A 19,827-nucleotide genomic window follows, 5' to 3' on the forward strand; every position below is an offset into this window, starting at 1 on the left:
TATTATGTTCAATAAAATTTATTTACACGGTGTATAAATATGTATATAAAATATTTTTTAATGTGTACATATAATAACTAATAATTAAAATAATATTTTATAGTATAAAATTTATTTTTTATTCTGTTATCCGAATATAATTGTAATAATAATAATAATTCATTTAAAGTTTATGATTTTATTTCTTAATTAATAAGGATAGTTTTAAACTTTTATAATATATACAAGGGTATATATTAAATTATATTAAATATAAAACTGATTATCAAAATGTGATCATCAAAATGTGATCTTAAAAGACTATTCTTTTTTTTTTGTTTTTCAAAATTTATTATAAGATGAGATGATTTTTTTAAAAATAATTTTAAAAAAATTCACCAAACACTAAAATTAAATTTTAATTTTTTAAAATCATGTCTCAACTCATTACAGAACTTAAACTTAATTGATAGCTTGAATAATACTAATAGCACGGCCTACCATTAAATATTAATATTCTTCATTTTTTTAATTATATTTTCATGATTAAAAAAAAATTAAACATATTAATTTTGACAAATCTTTTGTAGACTGACAGGGGAGAACTGCTATACTGACCAAGGCGTGTTGACATGTCACACAATGGTAGTAAAATAGACTTTAATTTATGCTTGTTTTGGGAGAAATCGCGCAGAGTCGACTGCTGCAGAAGAATTAATTTTCTCTCTCGGAGTCTCTGACCCCATGATCATGCAAGATTCTCCCTTTATTGAGTACATCGAATTATCTCCATCATTTTACTGTATATTGAGGTAAGGCTGGCAAAATTTTTTGAATCTCGATCATAATTTGATATTTTATTTTGATTTATTATTTGAATTGAGATTTGAGATTCGAGATGTTCAAAAATTTTGATATAAATTGTAAAAGACTTAAAATTTATATTTTTAAAAAAAATATATGATAAGTTAGTTACACAAATGTGATGCGTTTGTTATAATATACACAAAATTTAGAGTGTAGGCAAAAAGCTCATATCATTTAAAATAATTTGAGATTTTGATCAAAATTTAAGATCTTAATTGGGGCAAAATTATATTGCAACAATAATACCATAATACTGTTGCAATATAACTAAATCTGATTGATTGAGACGAGATTAAAATATATTTTTATCTTATTTTATTATTTAAAACAAGCTCAAGATTGATAAATTTCGCCCGTCCCGTCATCTTGCAAACCCTATCTAAAGGTTTCATCTTCCTTTCAAAGAGTATGGGTGATTTTTCTTTGTTTCTTTCCATCTTTTTTTTTTCTTTTTTTTTTCAAAGGAGTTGGCGTTAATTGAATTAATATGATTTTCAGACGCCACGATTTACACCTTTACGAACCGAAAAATTGTTTCGTGTTTCTTGACGTGTCAAGATTGTGCAATGAGAAACGTCAAGACTGAGTTAACAGCACCATAATGGCTACGCGTGGCCGGCATTCATCGACCCAAAAGTAAAAAATTAATACTTCTGCCTTTTTATTAAGCAACACTATGGTCGCACCAGGGGGACTTTATAATCTTGTCTTTATGATATGCAATTACCAAAAACACCCCACATGTGAGCGTTTTTCGATACGGGCATTTCGACGGGACGTAACCCACGTCTCATTATCAGTTTGGGTAAATTTCATTAAATATATTTGACTAAACTGCGCATTTATTGGTTTAATTTTTGAATTAAGCAAAGACTCATCCAACGAAAATGATTTTCTTTAATATAAATTATGTGAAACGACAAACGGATTTTCTGTTTATTTTTCTTTTAAGAATTTCGAGCGAGAGAAATCTTTCATCTTTTTTCTTTGGATATTATCATTCGTATATCCTATAGATATTCTGTTATCAAAAATACTATAATACTTTAAGAGTGTATCAATCGTCCACCCTAAATTAACAAAAGTTATCTGTCGACTACCAAACCGTTAGCTGCCGTTTGAAAATTAACAGAATTATAGACAATTGACGATTTTATCCTTGAAAAGTATCACTGGTATATATTTAAATTCTTTTATTATTACTTGTATACCCTTAAATTATCACTTGTATCATATGAAAAGACCAAATTACCCATCTGGTGTTATTCTATTTAAACGGCAAGTAACAGTTTGGTGGACAGTAGATACATTTTGTCAACTTAGGATGAACGATTGATATATCCTCAAAGTATTGTAGTATTTTTTATAATAGAGCATTTATAGGATATATGAATGATAATTTTCCTTTTTCTTTCTTCTTCTTCTTCTTTTTTTCAAAAAGATATTTGATCTATTTTCAAATTAAGAAGTTTGTCCCATATTTGTGTCAAATCTTAAAACGGTGAATTTGAAAAATTCTACAATTTATCTCCTTAATATAATAATGTAGATTTTATTTGAAAAGTCAGCAACCAAAAGTTAAGACAAGTCATTGGAATATCCTTTAATAGCACGTGCGAATTCTTAAAAAAAAATTTAAAGACTTTGAAATTAAAATGAAAAAAAATTATATATAAACTTTTTTAGGACCCAAAAAATATATTTGATAACATAAAAAAATCAAAACAGTAGGGATGGTTAGTTCATATATATTAGAAATGATTATAGAAGGTTAAAGGTTTAATGTTTGAAGCTCTATTACACTAACGACTAATCTTGGAAAGAGATTGCCACTTCGGCCTTGGCCGAAGTGGTGGGCTGTTACCCTCACAAGCATTGTGAGGGCAGCGGTTCTAGCCCCCACAAAAGCATTGTGGGGGCTAAATGTTCTTTATATCCTTCTCCCTTACGAAATGCAAGTGGAGTATGGACATCCTCTCCTGTGAGGGGTTATTTGTATTGGGCATGTACTTCATAGAATTCATTGTAATAATGTAAGTCCCAATCATGTATATCTGATTGTAAATATCAGTGTAATACCTCTGCTACAATAAGCAGTTGTTGTAAATATCTGTGTAATGCAGTAATCTGATGATTAATCAGTCTAAAAAAAAAAAATCTTGGAAAGAGATTAGTTTAATTCAAACATAAAATACGAGTAAGACATCAATCAAAACTTCAAGAGAAGAATTTTAAAAGATAATGTCAATAAAACTTAAAAACTTAAATTATATAACTCAATACGTAAATTTATAACAATAGCCTAAAATTTTATATAAAAAATTCAATTCTAAATTTAATCAATATAAATAGAAAATTTAATTTTTAACATCAATCCAACACTAATTTTCAAATTTAAGTATGAATCCATCAAACCGTAAAAGTGTTTTCAATTAAAAAAGAAAAAAAATCCACAAACTAATATCCAAAAGTAACAACACAATTATGCAAAAGTAGCATCATTGCAAAGTGCAACAATTATCATCTCATATGCTTATTCAACACAAGCTCCAAGAACTCGGCTAGTGGTTCGAATATCCACAAAAGCATTGTGAGGGGTTTAATTCCTTCCTCAAATTTAAGTGAAGACAATCTTATCTCTTTTAAAATGTGAGTAAAGTTGACATCTCTTGAATATTATAGATGGTTAAAATATGGACAGTACTATATAAGATTTAATGTAAACTAGTCCCAATAATTATTTGATTCTAAATATCAATTGTATTATCATGTAATATGAGTAATAGTCTCATGTAACTCTAAAAAAAAAAAAAACAAGCTCCAAGAGCTAAAAATCTTCATTTCATTCACCACTATTAGCACTCATCCAACACGATTCCTATAATAACGATTTAAGATTAATATTTTCTAAACACTAATACTTTCTAATCACTAATCTAAAGAATAAAATTATAAAAAATATATAATAATCCATAATTATATAATGAAATTAATTTGTATATAATAAATATAATAAATATTAACATTATTAACATTTTAAAAAATATTTGAAAAAAATGCGTGTTGGCAGACACCTATACGGGTATTCGTTGGATATTTGACATGTATCAAACCCGTTTGGAGTCTAGTATGAGTTTTAATTTGTGACGCTAAACCTACTCGTAACCTGTAAAATTACTTGTAACGAACAGGTTTTGGCGGATAGGTTTGAGCAGGTTTCGGGTACGATTGCTATCTCTAGTTAAAATAAAAAATTTTAATTACTTTAATTGTTTAAAAAAAGTCAATTTTAATTTAATAAAAGAAGTTATTTACCAAAGTGCCACAAGGGGCCGAGTAAAATTTATGGCTTAATAATATCAGAGACTTTAAAGGATGTAACCATAATAAATAAAGAGTTCAAATACAGATTGAATCGGTTGCCGGTGAAGGTAGGCAGACTAGCCAATTTTCTCCTCTAATTAGTATATATTTTTACACAGACAGCGCTTTATTTCTGTGTCTTCATTTCAATAACACAACGCAACTCTTTCTGCAGCACCTCTCTCTCTCTCTCTCTCTCTCTCTCTCGCGTTAAAACTCTGCCGAAAAAAATAAAATCCTCCCCCGATTCTTCCTTCAGGCACGGCACGCCTCCGCCTCTTTAATTTATATCAAGGTACGTTTCTCCGGCGAGTTTTCCTCATTGATTACAGATGAAGGTCACCAACGCGCGTGTTTTTATTCGGTCCTTCAATTTTATTTTTTTGTATAAAATTTAATTTTCTTTATCCGTTGTCCGATCGTCGTTTTCTTTATCAAGCTTCTAACTTTTACGATTGATCTTTCCACCTCTCTGTCTGACTTGTCGTTTTTCGCTTTTGATTGTTGCGTTTTGGCTATCAACCGCACACGTGTTTTAAGTTTATCTATAGAAGCACAACTTTCTTCAAGAAAATACGAAATGTTTTAGAATTCTTATCATCGTCACCGCGATGATGATGACGACGACGATGATGACGATTGTCGTTGCCATATGTTGTATCTCAAGTGGTGGAGAAATTTTTGCTATGATGTGGATTGAATATAAACTTCTGATCATTTGAAATTTGAAATTTTTTATTTTTATTGATAATGGTGGATTATTGTTATTGCTTGTAATTGTCTGATTGTTTTTAATAATCTGAGAGAATAAAAATGAACGATTAAGATCTGTTTCATTGCTGGTAGTTTATCAATGCTTGTTGGATGAGGGACTATAGCAGATAGCCTCGGTCCTGGTTTTTAATCATGATTGCCTTAGCATCAACTAGGTTTAGACGGTTTCTATTATGCAGGTTTAGGGGCTCTGATGATCTGTTCAATATTGCTCATGTGTCTTGAGTTAGGGCACAGAAATGAACATTAACTAGTACGGAGGTTTTGGAACTATAACACGCCTACATCTACCGGTGAGAAGCTGTGATTTTGTGAGCTCCCTGTTATTGTTCGAGCAGACACTTCTTTCAAACAATAGTAAGAAATGCATTTATATATGTATCTATCCCTTGTAGGTTTTGGTCAGTGGTTAAGTAGGTCAGTGAACTTGCCTTCTCTTTAAATATCCTGATCCTCATTATCTTGTCTAATCTTAACACACGCTCAAATACCTTGCCCCATTCTTGGAGCATTAATTCATTTTGGTTTATAAGTTGCAGAGTATTATAAAACATTTGGCGACTGATCTCTTTGAGCCAGCCGTAAGTAGGATGCTTTACTTGGTGGATGGTTCAGTTAGTCTTTTATGTTTACATATTCTGAATTGCAAATGATGTTGCAGGAATTTTTGGGTCTTGGGGCAACTGAAGAACAGATATGAATTGCACACCTGTATTTTCTGAAGAATATTCTATCATTTGTACTGCAATTTCAAGAGCGTTTCATATTGACCTCTCCATGGGGAGAGCAAATTATATGGTGGTAGAGATTCCATTTCTGACTTCTTAGGCCTCATTGGAATTGGTTTCACAACAGCGTCATGTTGTCCATGAAATAGTAGCTGTATTGAGAAAAACCTAGTGATTATGCGAGGATGCTATGATCTTTAGATCTCTTATGTTTGAGATATATATTAATGATCCAAGAGGTTTGGCTAAGAGTGTATTGCCTGGAATTTAGGGAGTGAGATTGATTTGAAAGGACTAAGCATAACTGAGTATTTCATTCCTAGCATGTGGCATGCAGTGCTCATATGATGTTTTGGATTGGTTAATGTAACTTACTGGGGCATCTCCATGGCTGTAAGAATATGGGAATCAACTTTTTAATAAGTGGCGTACTGGTAGATGGGTTTTGGCCAATTATTGTTGCTCTAAGCCAGAGAATATGGGGTTTCATGTTGGATTTAACAAAATCTTTGTTTTTATTGAATGTCCACTATCTTTTTGGTGAAGTGGAATTGATAGTGTCTTAAAGAAACTTCATTTGTTGGTGATGGCGGAAGGCACTCAGTGGGACTTGCATTGTGGCCGGGTATGGATTTAGTTCTTGGGTGGATGTATGTGTTTGCAGATATAAATGTTAAGTGGCTGTTCTCTTCTTAGTCTTATTGTGACCTGATCCCAGTAAGGGATAGTTATAGCATCATCTTGCTGATAACATAAAAGAATAATGAGAAATAGCCTGGTGCCTTCTGGTTGATGTAGATGAGTGTGGAGGAGAAATTGTAGTTGTGACCAGTAATTAAGTTGTATGTTATGATAGTCCTTTCCTAGATGCAGTGCAGTTGACCCTTTTGACCGGAGGCTTGTCTTCTCATTATAAAAGAAAGAAAAATAAAAATACATAGTAAATTTTTCCATTGACAATTGCTGCATGATATTGAAGAACAATTGCCAAGAGAATGCCCCCGTTGTGTATTAGGATGTATTTTAACTGACAAGACTCACTCTGAGAGAGCGAGAGAGAGAGAGAGAGAGATTTCTGTAAACTTGTGTGATACACTTGTGTCACCTCCAGAATTCCTTATGTATATTGTTCTAGGTAATGCATCTCCTGTAATCTGTACTTGCCAGAGCATTGATAGTGAACTTCTTCACATTTGTGTTGATAAAATGCGTTGGCATTTGATCTTATTTGATCTTTTAAAGAACAGTTTCTTATTATTGAGAGTGGATTTGTTGTAAGATTTAATACTCTTAATTAGTGAAGACTTGCAACTTTAAGCAATGTATTGATGTGGTTATATTGACTGATCTTCTGCTTCAGAGTTGTTGAAAATATACAAAAATGACAGGGTTTTTTATTTGGTTACGTTCTTTGTTTGTATTAAGTGATCAATGATTATCATTTTTTAATTTTGTGTATAAAATTCTGGTTACCTTCATATCATTGACAGTGGTTTAACTAAATCTAATTTTTTGTTTATTGATTTGAAGACAGGATTGGGCAGGATTATAGGTCTAATTCATTTTCATCTAGGATCTAGAGTCTTTTCCAATATGTGTTTGACTCACTGGCTCTTTCCAATAGTGGCATTCCAGTCTGACAGTGTACGTTCAAATGCACTTGTACTGGTTTTAGTGTTTCTTATGAAGTTTTTATGATTCAATTAAAATGTAACAGTGTTGTTTATCTTTTTATTTATTTCTGCAACATCTCATTTACCTCATTTAGACTAAGTTATCGAAATTAGAATTTCCTATTGCATAAACAATGACTACTCTGTATCTTTGTAACCATTATTGTAAAAATGGTGATGAGATTACAAAGAATGGACTGTGCTTAGGGAGGTTGTAAATTGCTCTTAACTTTTCAATTTGACATTGATGCTAAAAATTTCATGGCTCCAATCCAAATAAGTGATTTAAATGTTTTCTTAGAACTTTTACAATTTGGAAAATCAAATGTTATTTCTTTTTCCGGATTTTGGTCCTAGTAAGAATTGGAGGTGATTATTATAGGGCTCATTTTTCTACTTCGAAGATTCACAGCTATGATTTGTCTTTCTAGTAGTTGGACGGTTGTTGAGACTTTGCATTCTGTTGTTACAAAAAGAGATTTGAACTCCATTGTGTAGTATTTAAAACACCCTCCTTGACTCTACCTGCTAAAGTGTATTTTTATGTTTTTAATGCTCCTTGGTTTCTATGACAGACCAAAGTCAGTTCCATTCGTTTTCACCTCTAGCTTTCTGTTGCATCTTCATACTGAGATTACAACTATTAATTTTCCTGGTGCAGACAAATTTTACTTTATCATGATGTTACTTTGTGAAATTTTTCTCTTCTTTGGTTTTATGACTGGTTTGAAAGGTGGGTAGAATGACGGCTCTCTTCTGCCTCTGATTTGCCTTGAGGTTGATTGAAATGAAAGACTATTCTTCTTCATCTGGTGTGCCCTTATGAACTTCCACACCTTTTTGTGGTTCAATATTAGCCTCAGGTGCTGAGACTAGAAAGAAAATAGTAAGTTTCTGTTTAGTGAAAGAATTATAGATGGTGACGCCATTACTTCCCTTACTTTGCCTCCTCTGATCCTAATTCAGGTAGGCTGACAGGGTAGGCTGATCCTGTCAGCAGCTCCAATCCTGATCCTTCTACTAATAAATCTTTAGCTCCTATTGCAACATAGAGGTCTATAGAGTGAGTACTTAGTGCCTGACTTCACATCTTTATTTAATTAATTATCTTGGCATGCTATTATTCTTGAAACTTTTTTTCTTTGTTTATGGGCTCAGACTTTGAAGGAGTTATATCTGCAACTCATCTTCAAATCGTGAAAAAAATAGTGGATACACTATTTTACCTTTTTAAAGGATAAACTGTGATGCTTTTAGGACTGCCTAACTTGTGATGGTTCTTTTGGGAAAAAACTTGTGATGGTTAGTTTCAGTACCTTAATTTTGGATAATTAACATTTTTTACGACGTAACTTGCTGATCTAACTGCTTGATGTAAGATGGGTGAAGAAGTAAAAGATAATTAAATTAAACCTTGAAGTTGATTGTCAATAAATTAATTGACACTGAGATTGGTATTTTTTTTTAAAGTAATATTATTCAGAAGTTTGAAAATTTTCTGAAGTTTGATAGTTAAATGTATAATTATGAAGTCATATGTTTGAAGATTAAGTTGTTTGTTATAATTGAATGTTCTATTGGTGGAGACAATAATATTGTGGTTTGGGATCTAATAATATTTTCTTAGAAGTATATGATTTTGTTATCATGTTCTGAATGTTAGAGATGTTTTCCTCTCTTGTGCAGGTTGATTTTGACACCAGGATATAATTTATTGTTGGCGCTTAGGTGATATGGGGCATAGACATTTATTTGGCACATCACAAATGTTTGAGAGTGGACATGATCAGAACTGGAATCATTTGCATACAGAGCAACCTTATGCAAATTTAGGTACTGAAACTTTCAATATCTTTAATTGCACATTAAATCAGTGGGAGTTTGGGACTGTTTTTGGCTTTGCCGATGTGAAGGTGTAGACATGTCTGCTACTTGTTTATGCAAAGTCAGCTTATTTTTCATGTAGTTATGGCTTCACATCGCTGGTTTGTAAATCAATAGAACAGCTCTAGCCGGAGAAGTTAGGGTTTTTGATTTAGATGCTATTAAAGTTTTTGATTTTTCTGTAGTCTTTTTATTAATGCCTCTATCAGGTTTTTGGTTTAGTGTTCTTCTGGTTCATTTTGTATCAATATAAGTTATTTTTCTTTTTTTAAAAAATTAAATTACGTCTTTGTAATACTGAACTGTTTACTCAGTGATGATTGTCACATCAAAATTGTGGGATTTTTTGTCTTTGTGCATTTGCATTACAGACGGAACAAATTTTGATTTTTTGAATAATCTCAACTATTCTTGTTTTGGCCTTGATGAGGTGTTCGTTTATTTGCATCTTCATGGACGGGAATTGGTTAAGAAAGGATGTAATAAACATGTGATGTCATATGATCTGATATTATGTTGAACAATTATTCTGTGGAGATTTGTGAACAATCTTCTTGCTCAAGATTTATGTTATTGGATTTATATTGCAGCCAGGGCTGGCACTGCTGAAAATGGCTCTTTCTTATTTTCAGGGGACAATATGTCTCTAGAAGGAGTGCATGTTGCTCCCCATTGGAACCCTGCACCCAGCTCAAGTGGGTTTACTTCAAGTCACAATGTTGACGTACCACATTACCAACCAGATGCTTCGGGCCCGTCCTACGATCCTTTTCTGCATCCGTCAAATGCTGGAGCCTTTTATCCAGTCCCCGAGAATTATGTGCCTCATGCTGCTGCTTCAAACTATGAAAGACAGACATTTCATGGCATTGAGGGTGGTGGTTTAGTTGATCTTACCATGGCCAACGGAAGAGGGCCTCATAAGCGAAAAAGCCCTGGTGTTCCTTCAGTTTGTGATAGAGGCAGCACAAGCAGATATTATGGTGCTGGAAGTTCCTCTGATATTCCTATACCTTCTGAACCGTGGCAGGAGAAACCAAATATAGATTCTCAACACATGCCTTGGGATCGTGTTTCAATGGCTCCCAATTACAGAAGTAGTGCCCTCTCAATTAGGAGTGAGGGTTCTATGAGGAATGTCAGAAGCCGGTCTGCACTTGATTTAGAATCCAACATTGCCAGAGCACATTTATCCATCAATCCTCCCCACAGTTCCTTTTCAACAGTCCATCATGACCATTCTAGCTCAATGGATCATTCACTCCAGCATTCTAGTGCCTTGACAAGGGAGTGGCCCCATAATAGAATGGCTCCTGCTCATGGAAGGATTCAAGTTTCAGGTAGTTACTGGCACAATATTCTTTTACATACATTGGATTTCTTATTAATTATAAGATTCTTGTTGGGAATTTGCAGATTCAGTTGGTTTTAATCATGAGACAAATGATTCCATCGTTGGAAGCACAGCAACAAATGCTTCTTTGGAGATTGGGGCATTTCATCATGATTTAATTTTGGGTCGAAATCCTGTTGTTTCTCAAAGTTTTCATGGTGCCCCAAATCAGTCTGTGAGGGGTGTTCGCAGTAGTTATTCACAGAGATCTAGCCCGGCTTTCAGGGCTTCTTCAAGCACTGTGCATTTGGGACATGTGGGATCTTCAGATGAAGGGATGCAGTTGGTAGCTGAAAGTTACTCTTCCAGACATTCAAGGCCATTGTCTGCCATAGCATGGCGTCATAGTGATAGGAGTGGTAGATCAAGGATGTCGAATGAGAGATATCGCTCACTTTCTGATGAACCAAGTCTACATGAGCGATTTTCTTCTGAGGTATGCACTTTTTGGGGAGGAATTTTGTATTTTTGCTACTTGTGAGAGCAGTCATTCTAATTAGAAATACAGTATTTCATTTTTTGTTATTATAGGCAAGCTAGTGAATCATTTAAACAACCATCCACTCCCCCACCGAACACACACACAGATAACCATACTTCAGATATATGGAGTCAGTATATCAATAAACAAATATTCCTCCATGTTTATTATTGTTACTCATATTCGTACTTTCCTCTTCAATTTGCAGGGTTTTATGATTGTGGACCGCTCACCTTTGTATGGGTCCAGGGGTATGTTAGATCAGCACAGGGACATGAGGCTAGACATAGACAACATGACTTATGAGGTTATTATAACTTTCCAGTGTCTATTACATTTTGACTTATTCGTAGAAATTGTTGGATCCTGAAACATCTTGAATGATTGTTCCGATCAGGAATTGCTGGCTTTAGGGGAAAGAATTGGGAGTGTCAGCACAGGCCTGTCAGAAGATTTGATATCCAGGTGCTTGACAGAATCAATATACTGTTCAGCTGATCAAATGCAGGAGGAAGGGAATTGCGTAATTTGCCTGGTAAGGACTCGGATAACTCGATGTTGTTTGAAACAGTAATCTTGTAATTAGCTCCGAACACTGTCTTTTCTTTCTTTTTAAAAAAGAAAAAGAAAAAATGTAATAATTAAAGAGAATGAAGTAGATATGAGCATGCAAATAGAACTTGAGCACTTTGCTTGCTGTGTATGTTTGGTCTCTTCTCTACAATTCTTGAGACTGAGCTTTGGTTTTAATTTGGGGAGGTTTACATTTGAATCTTCTATTAGCTCTAATAACTTTGTATTAATTGACAGGAGGAATATAAGAACATGGATGATGTTGGGACACTGAAATCTTGCGGCCATGACTACCATGTGACCTGCATCAAGAAATGGCTTTCAATGAAGAACGTATGTCCAATCTGTAAAGCTTCAGTTATGGCTGATAGTGAGAAGGAATAAGTATATTCTTTCTGTTGTTTACAATTTATGATTCCTGTATATATGTATAATGATATTTTGATATTCCCTCAAACGGAGGAAAAACAAACTTTTTAAGAAAATTTGTCAAAGGGAATGCTAGTGAAAGGCCAGTCCATTTATTTTAGGCTTCCATCTTATTATTTGGAGCCTTTAAATTTCAATGCCATTTTGTTTCCTTTTGTTATAAGAATGTGTTTTTAGGTGCATATGCTTCTATGTCATTTATGGCGTAGTGTTGGATAAAATAATGGACCATATTGCTTTTGAAAACGTGAAAACTAGTCATACTCTTTTGAGGGAAGCTGCTTTGAAAATAGAAGTAAAATTCCTAGAAATTTTTTGAATTGCACTATGGGCACTTAGTGGCACTTAATAACCCTATTATGTATTTACATTTTTAGGCATTACTGAGGGAAATGCATATTTAGGCATTACTGAAATTACCTAAAAGATATTTCTTTTTAATAAAAACTAGCTCATAATTTGATTCCAATGAAAACTCGGTAAACCCGTGTTACAATAGGTTTGTCTTTAAATTTTAATCAGTCTATTAACGCAGAAATTAAAACGACTCTGAGGTTTTAGTCTCTCATTTCACCCTCCTTTAAATCGACGTTCACGGCAGTCTAAAAGTTCCGATTAGGTGATTTTATTTTTAAATATTAAAATATATAAAATATATTTTATTTATTCGACAATCTTATGTATTTTTTTCATAATATAACTTTAACAAACCTGTTTATTAAAATAATTTTATAAATTTTTAATAAAAGTTCTTATAGACAACTAAATAATTAATTTTTTTTTGATAAAAACTCTATTTATAAAAATTCTACTTAAATAAGTTTTATTTAAAAATTATACCAAACGGAGTGTAAGTCTGTGTTTGGTATCAAAATATTATAACTTTTAAATTATAATTACTGTAAAAAAAATTATAACTATAAAATAAATATAGTGAATACGGTCTTTAAATAATAATTTTAATAAAATTAGTAGAGATATAATAGATTTTTCATTATATAAGTATGAAATTAAATCAACTTAGAGAGCGTTTTTCCCTAGAATAAAGCATGGGGAGCCACAGCGCAGCTACTCCAAACAGACCCTTAACTTTTAAGTTATAGCAGTTATTATTTACCTAATAATTGAGTACTGTTACTTTTAAGTCACAGCTGCCAAACCTTAATTCTAAAAGAGGTCTAAGAGTTCCACCTCACTAAACTATTTTTTTACACTTAAAAATATTAGGATGTAATTTTCAAAAAAAAAAGAGGAAAGTCTATTTTATTTTCTGAAATTATATTTTTCAATAAAAGCAAAATCGAGAGCCTATTACTTGAACCGGACTTGGTCCACGGACTATGAAAAGTTGAACATTGGTTAGAATCCGCTCAGCGAGAGTTTAGGTATTGGCCCAATTAAGAAAAACTTCGTTGGCCCAATTCCCGTTTTATTACCACAAATCGGTCGAAGATTCTGGATAGTTCAATAAAGGTCGGCAATTACGTCATCAAACTTTCGACCGACTAATCTGGACCATTCCTTTTCATATCAGAAATTCGCCCTCTTCTCTGAACCGTTCAACGCGTCGGTTAGCTTTGCTATATAACCAAGCACGAACCTCTAGCGCTTCACTCATCATTTCATCATCTTGATCGCAACAATTATCAATTCTTCCTTCGTTCGCAAGAAAAAGCTCTGTTCGATATGCAGATCTTCGTGAAAACCTTGACCGGAAAAACTATTACTCTCGAAGTCGAGAGCTCGGACACCATCGACAACGTAAAGGCCAAGATCCAAGACAAGGAGGGAATTCCGCCGGACCAGCAGAGGCTTATCTTTGCTGGAAAGCAGCTCGAGGACGGCCGCACCTTGGCCGATTACAACATCCAGAAGGAGTCAACCCTTCATCTTGTCCTTCGTCTCCGCGGAGGCATGCAGATCTTCGTGAAAACCCTGACTGGCAAAACTATTACTCTCGAAGTCGAGAGCTCCGACACCATCGACAACGTCAAGGCGAAGATTCAAGACAAGGAGGGAATCCCCCCGGACCAGCAGAGGCTTATCTTCGCTGGAAAGCAGCTCGAGGATGGCCGCACCTTGGCCGATTACAACATACAGAAGGAGTCAACCCTCCATCTTGTCCTTCGTCTCCGCGGAGGCATGCAGATCTTTGTCAAAACCCTAACCGGGAAGACGATAACCCTCGAGGTTGAGAGCTCAGACACGATCGATAACGTTAAGGCGAAGATTCAAGACAAGGAGGGAATCCCCCCGGACCAGCAGAGGCTGATCTTTGCTGGCAAGCAACTGGAAGACGGCCGCACCTTGGCTGATTACAATATCCAGAAGGAGTCAACCCTTCATCTCGTCCTCAGGCTCCGTGGTGGTATGCAGATCTTCGTCAAAACCCTAACTGGGAAGACGATCACTCTGGAGGTGGAGAGTTCGGATACGATTGATAACGTCAAGGCCAAGATCCAGGACAAAGAGGGGATACCGCCGGACCAGCAAAGATTGATCTTCGCCGGTAAGCAGTTGGAAGATGGCCGCACCTTGGCCGATTACAACATTCAGAAAGAGTCAACTCTCCACCTTGTTCTTCGTCTCAGGGGAGGCATGCAGATATTTGTTAAGACCCTTACTGGGAAAACAATTACTTTGGAAGTTGAGAGCTCAGACACAATTGACAATGTCAAGGCAAAAATCCAAGACAAGGAAGGAATTCCACCGGATCAGCAGCGTTTGATCTTCGCTGGCAAACAGCTTGAGGATGGAAGGACTCTTGCGGATTATAACATCCAGAAGGAGTCGACCCTTCATCTGGTTCTGCGCCTGAGGGGTGGTATGCAGATATTTGTCAAGACCTTGACTGGGAAGACTATTACTCTGGAGGTGGAGAGCTCAGATACTATTGATAATGTTAAGGCAAAGATTCAGGACAAGGAAGGGATTCCACCAGATCAGCAGAGGCTCATCTTTGCTGGGAAGCAGCTTGAGGATGGCCGTACTTTAGCTGATTATAACATTCAGAAGGAGTCCACCCTCCATCTTGTGCTCCGCCTTCGTGGTGGTGAATTCTAAGAATGTTATCTGCTTGCCGCCGTGTCTGTTCTGCTCTGCTGTAGCAGTAATATTTATTTTTCATTTGCTAGTCCTGCTTCTGTTTCAGTCTTTTTGTCACATCAAGTTTTATGTGGTAATGAATAAAAATTAGTTTAAATAATTTTCTATGCTCTATTATTTTCCATTGATTCTTTTATCATGGTGTATGTTGTACGCACAGAAAAGAACAATGAGTGTGCGTTGGTGTCAATGATCGAAACATCCTGTGCCTGTTACATGCTTGCTTTGTTATTCCTTTTTGGAAATCTGGGCTTGATATGGCACGCTTACAAAATGTGGGTTGAGTTGCAATTGCAAATATCTGTATGCTCTCTCTATTTAAGTTTATCTGACATGAAGCAATGGTCGGGACCTAGGTTTATCCCCGAGTTTGTTCCTACTTCACATTTATCAATTCTAGTCTTGCTTAGAGAATGAATTTCCAGCAGATTTTATTTTAATTGATTTGGAGAGGAATCCAGACCTATAGAACTGAACCTGCATAATCGTCACTCATTGGCTGACGTGCAAATTTCTGGAGGAACAGATACAATTGCTGTCTGAAGAAATCCAGGTAACATGTCTATGGCAACTGTGGTTGTGCTGGTTAAGAGATTGACTTATGTTTGCTGGAAAATTTCACTTGTTTGAATGAGAACATGCTGGAAAATTTCTGTTGTTTGAATTAGAACATGCTGTAGGTCATAGGTTTCCATTATTCATAATATACGCATTCACAGCGTGCTTTCTTCTGTTGTTTACAAACAGTCTAGGATCAGTATATTTCAGTTTGCAAGTTTCTTTTGCTGTTACACCTTTTGAATCAAGGCAGGTTGCTGGCTTTGATGTTCCAGATCATAACAGGAAGAGGCGGTAGGGGTCGCTTGCTTCTTAGATTTCAAATGTTGAACTTGTTGCTCGCATAAAAATATTGTCTATGTGATCGGAGGGAGTCCATGGTCCACCCTTCATCTCGCCCTCTTGATTTCTCAGCTCTGACGATATTGTGGGGGCATTGTTGATGCTTCTTTGTTGATGTTCCATGTATGTCGCATGGAATCACAGAATTTGATTGTAGAATGTGATCTGTTTGGTGGCTATCATATCTATAATTGTCTGAGGTTCATGCTTTGAATAGTGAAATATCTAGTGTTTTTGCCATTGAGGCATGCAGATCTTTGTCAAAACCCTCACTGGAAGATGATTACTCTTGAGATAGAGAGTTCAGATGCAATTGATAATGTCAAGGCCATGTTTCCCACTGGACGGGCAAAGTTTGGCCTTTGCTGGTAAGCAATTGGGAAATGGCGGTTCCTTGGCTGACTATAATATTCAGAAAGAGTCCACATTTCATCCTGTGCTTTGTCTGCATTTTGTGAAAACCCTCACCCACCCTTGAAGCAGAGAGCTGAGGACCAATCTATCAAAACTGGATCAACCATTTCAGAATAAGGAAGGCATTCCAGCAGAGGCTTGCTGTGAAGCAGCTTGAGGATGGCTGTACCCTTGCTGGTTATAAAATTCAGAAGAAGTCCAGTCTTTGTGAGATAAGTTGTCTGCTTGTTTCTGTCTGTTCTGTTCTAGATGGTTCCATGTGCTTAGTTTCTTTTGAAAATGCACTTTCTGTTTTCGATCAAAACCAGTTTTATGTAGTAATGGATAAAAATTTAGTCAAATAATTTTTTGCACTCCTCTGTTTGGTATTTGTTATTTTATGCAACGCTGAATTGCTGATTAATGGATGTATTGTAAACATTAAACGCACACGATAGAAGTCTGCACATTGGTTGGTCTCATTCCTAATGTTAATGACTGGAAACAAAAACTGGAAACATGTTGTGCTTGCTCGATGCCTGCTTTCTGATGTGAAACGTCAAAAGTCCACTGAATTTGGAGGACAGTTGGGCTAGCTTTTAGATTCAAACTGGGGAATTTTTTTTTTGGAGTGAGAAGAAGAAAGTAAGCCAGAAATTAGGTCAATTCTAGGGATTTTGGTTCGCTATGGTTAGATTTTTGATTTGGTGGTGAAAAACTGCCACCTATCTACTAGTTAACCGATTTGGAACAATGGCTTATTGGTTAGCTTAGTATCGGTTAATTGATTTTCTGGGCTGAGTTTGAACCTGTTAGCCAATTATATAAATTTTGTTCCATTCTAAAGACCATTGTTGATCTCTGAATGTTTCAAAACCAGTTTTATTCATGGATGATGATGTGAATCAATGTGAAAACACAAGAATTCATACATGTATAAGTGAGTTGGATTGAAAAGCATGTGAATAATTCATATAATTCATGCATACAATCTAATGAATATAAGCTGGTTCCGATGATTTAAAGTGTTCTCTTTTTTGGTGCATGGATTTTTATTTATTCGTCTGTATTGTTGTATGACACACACGTTGGTCAGTTGACCCTACTTCCAATGTTAATGAGTGAAAAATCTTGTGCTGAATCATTCCACTAATAGTAGAGTCTTGGCTTGAAATCATTCATACATATAAATATATAATTATCGGACGTATGTGCTTAATATGTTTTTTTACTTCTTTGATTTTGGGGTAGATTGACTCCTCTTGATTTACAATCACTAGCTCATTATTAGCAACGTAATGGCTCTGACTGATTCATGTTTTTCTTCCCATCAAATTGTCACTCTGGCTGGAATTATAATGATAACGATAGTAATGAAAATCTTGGAGTCCCTTTAGCATATGTGCGAAAGTACATCCATACATCCCGAGGCCATTGTTGACATGGAGTGGTATGGTAGGGACAGTGGAGGTATGGATTATTGTCTGACGAACCAAAACTCTTCATGAGCAATTTTCTGTGGTATGTATCTGTTATACCAGGATATTGTTTCTTTCAGCGCGTTTGAGAGGTTTATTCATTCTCGAAAATAGTTAAAATAACTGTATGTAAAGCGATAATCACGTTATTGAATGGAAGCCGCTGCGTCATTTCATCCAAAAAGGGGGCATTTAGTTCATTGCCCAGATAGCCACTCATAACAATCAAAGTTGGATGAAGATTTATTATTAAAAGTTGTAGACAAATTACCAGAAAAATAAGAGAAAAATTACACAATGAATTAATTAATTGGTTTAAAACAAAAAGAACACAAGGAATAAATAATTATGCTACATAATTATCAGTAATAGAATACGTTAGAGGTGGGATTAGAGAATATTGTGAAGACGAATAACATAGACATCAGATAAAATTACAATTTAGAAAAATGTGTATAGACATGACAGAAGTACAAACATTAGGCTGTAATTATCCTAGTTATGCTAGACATAAGAAATATAGAAAGCATAGGAAAAGATATGGTCAAAATAAGTCACCTTATAGAAACAATAGTAGAAAATTTTATAAAAATAAATTCTTTAAATATAATAATAATAAACAAACAGTCAAGAAGACATTTAAAAAAAGTATACAAAAGGAACCAAACTTATAAATGTTTTTTGTGTGGAAAGGAAGGATACATTAAGCCAAATTGTCCAGAAAATAAAAAAGTCAATCTATTAGAATTAGATAATTATAATATCGAAGAAGAAATTTTAGATATAGAAGAAATTCTTAATATAGATCAATTATCTGATAACGATAGCATATGTATAGTCAGTAATAGTGAATCAGACACTAATAGTAATTCAAGCTTAGAATTAGAATCAGACATAGAACTAGAAATAGACATTAATGCTCTTGAAACTTATACTTCATTCTTTGGTAAACGTTATACACATTGTAGTAAAAAAATTGAATTAGGACATAGAGACACAAACACAAGAAAATTCTTTTGTAATAATTGTAAAGATAAACAATAGATAGAAGATGAAACAATAGAGATAAATAGAGTAGGTAGTGAATTAATAAATATAGATTTAGAATTATTATTTAAAAAAGAAATTGTTTACACTAAAGCAATGATAGACACAACACATGTGCAAATAAATGTATTATACATGATAACTTAGTACCCAAAGAAAATAGGAATAAACTTAGAAACCTTGTAAACATTAGACAATTTATTGGAGAATTAATGCAAATTACATAATGTATAAATAATAGACCAATAAGAATAAATGGTGAAACTCATTTTTGCCACAAACATTTATTTCAAATCAAAAAGTAGAATATAAATTTTATATTAGGAAATAATGGTAGTATATTAATAACTACTAAGGGAGTAAATTTCTTTAAAAAATTAAAATTCATTCAACTTAAATACGAAACATATATCTTACCATATGAAAAGAAAACTCTAGTTGTAGAAAAGGACATAGATACATAATTTTTTGATTCTTTATTAAAAGAAGAAAAAGTAGAAACCACAAAAGACATAGCTAGCAATAGTCAATTAGAATTAGCACATGAAATAAAAAACTTAGATGACAAAGAAATAGACAACTACTTAGAAGATATACTTAATGTAGAAAAAGAAGTGGAGTGTTTAGAATGTGAAAAATGGCCAGAAGAAATTAGAAAAAAAGGTAGAAGAATTAGAAAAGTTAGAAATAATAGGAAATAACCCAATTAGAAAAGATAATAAGGAAGTATATAAATTAGAAATCATTAATCTAGACATAA

General features: G+C 34.2%; 2 protein-coding genes and 1 pseudogene across 20 annotated transcripts; all 3 read left to right on the forward strand.

Annotated features, from left to right (window-relative positions):
• Positions 1–4,333: 4,333 nt before the first annotated feature.
• Positions 4,334–12,281, forward strand: LOC102607362 (probable E3 ubiquitin-protein ligase ZFP1). Of its 18 annotated transcripts, none has more exons than XM_052443710.1 (12): positions 4,334–4,504; positions 5,163–5,564; positions 5,645–6,336; positions 7,242–7,355; positions 8,118–8,270; positions 8,351–8,447; positions 9,071–9,217; positions 9,859–10,608; positions 10,685–11,097; positions 11,351–11,449; positions 11,540–11,677; positions 11,953–12,281. In XM_052443710.1, the coding sequence occupies exons 7-12, from the start codon at positions 9,118–9,120 to the stop codon at positions 12,097–12,099; spliced, it is 1,647 nt and encodes a 548-aa protein (XP_052299670.1). In that variant the 5' UTR covers positions 4,334–4,504; positions 5,163–5,564; positions 5,645–6,336; positions 7,242–7,355; positions 8,118–8,270; positions 8,351–8,447; positions 9,071–9,117; the 3' UTR covers positions 12,100–12,281. The 18 variants fall into 18 exon arrangements, with proteins under 18 accessions (XP_052299670.1, XP_052299671.1, XP_052299668.1 ...); XM_052443711.1 differs by having other exon boundaries at positions 7,246–7,355; XM_052443708.1 differs by having other exon boundaries at positions 7,246–8,270.
• A 1,461-nt stretch (positions 12,282–13,742) lies between these two features.
• On the forward strand, positions 13,743–15,349 carry LOC102609575 (polyubiquitin). Of its 2 annotated transcripts, XM_052443045.1 has the most exons (2): positions 13,743–13,994; positions 14,223–15,349. In XM_052443045.1, the coding sequence occupies exons 1-2, from the start codon at positions 13,831–13,833 to the stop codon at positions 15,205–15,207; spliced, it is 1,149 nt and encodes a 382-aa protein (XP_052299005.1). In that variant the 5' UTR covers positions 13,743–13,830; the 3' UTR covers positions 15,208–15,349. The 2 variants fall into 2 exon arrangements, with proteins under 2 accessions (XP_052299005.1, XP_006480630.1); XM_006480567.4 differs by having other exon boundaries at positions 13,744–15,349.
• A 155-nt stretch (positions 15,350–15,504) lies between these two features.
• LOC112498618 (polyubiquitin-like) lies at positions 15,505–18,784 on the forward strand (annotated as a pseudogene).
• Positions 18,785–19,827: the final 1,043 nt, after the last annotated feature.

Source organism: Citrus sinensis, chromosome 6, assembly GCF_022201045.2.
Source record: "Citrus sinensis cultivar Valencia sweet orange chromosome 6, DVS_A1.0, whole genome shotgun sequence".
Lineage (NCBI taxonomy): Eukaryota > Viridiplantae > Streptophyta > Magnoliopsida > Sapindales > Rutaceae > Citrus > Citrus sinensis.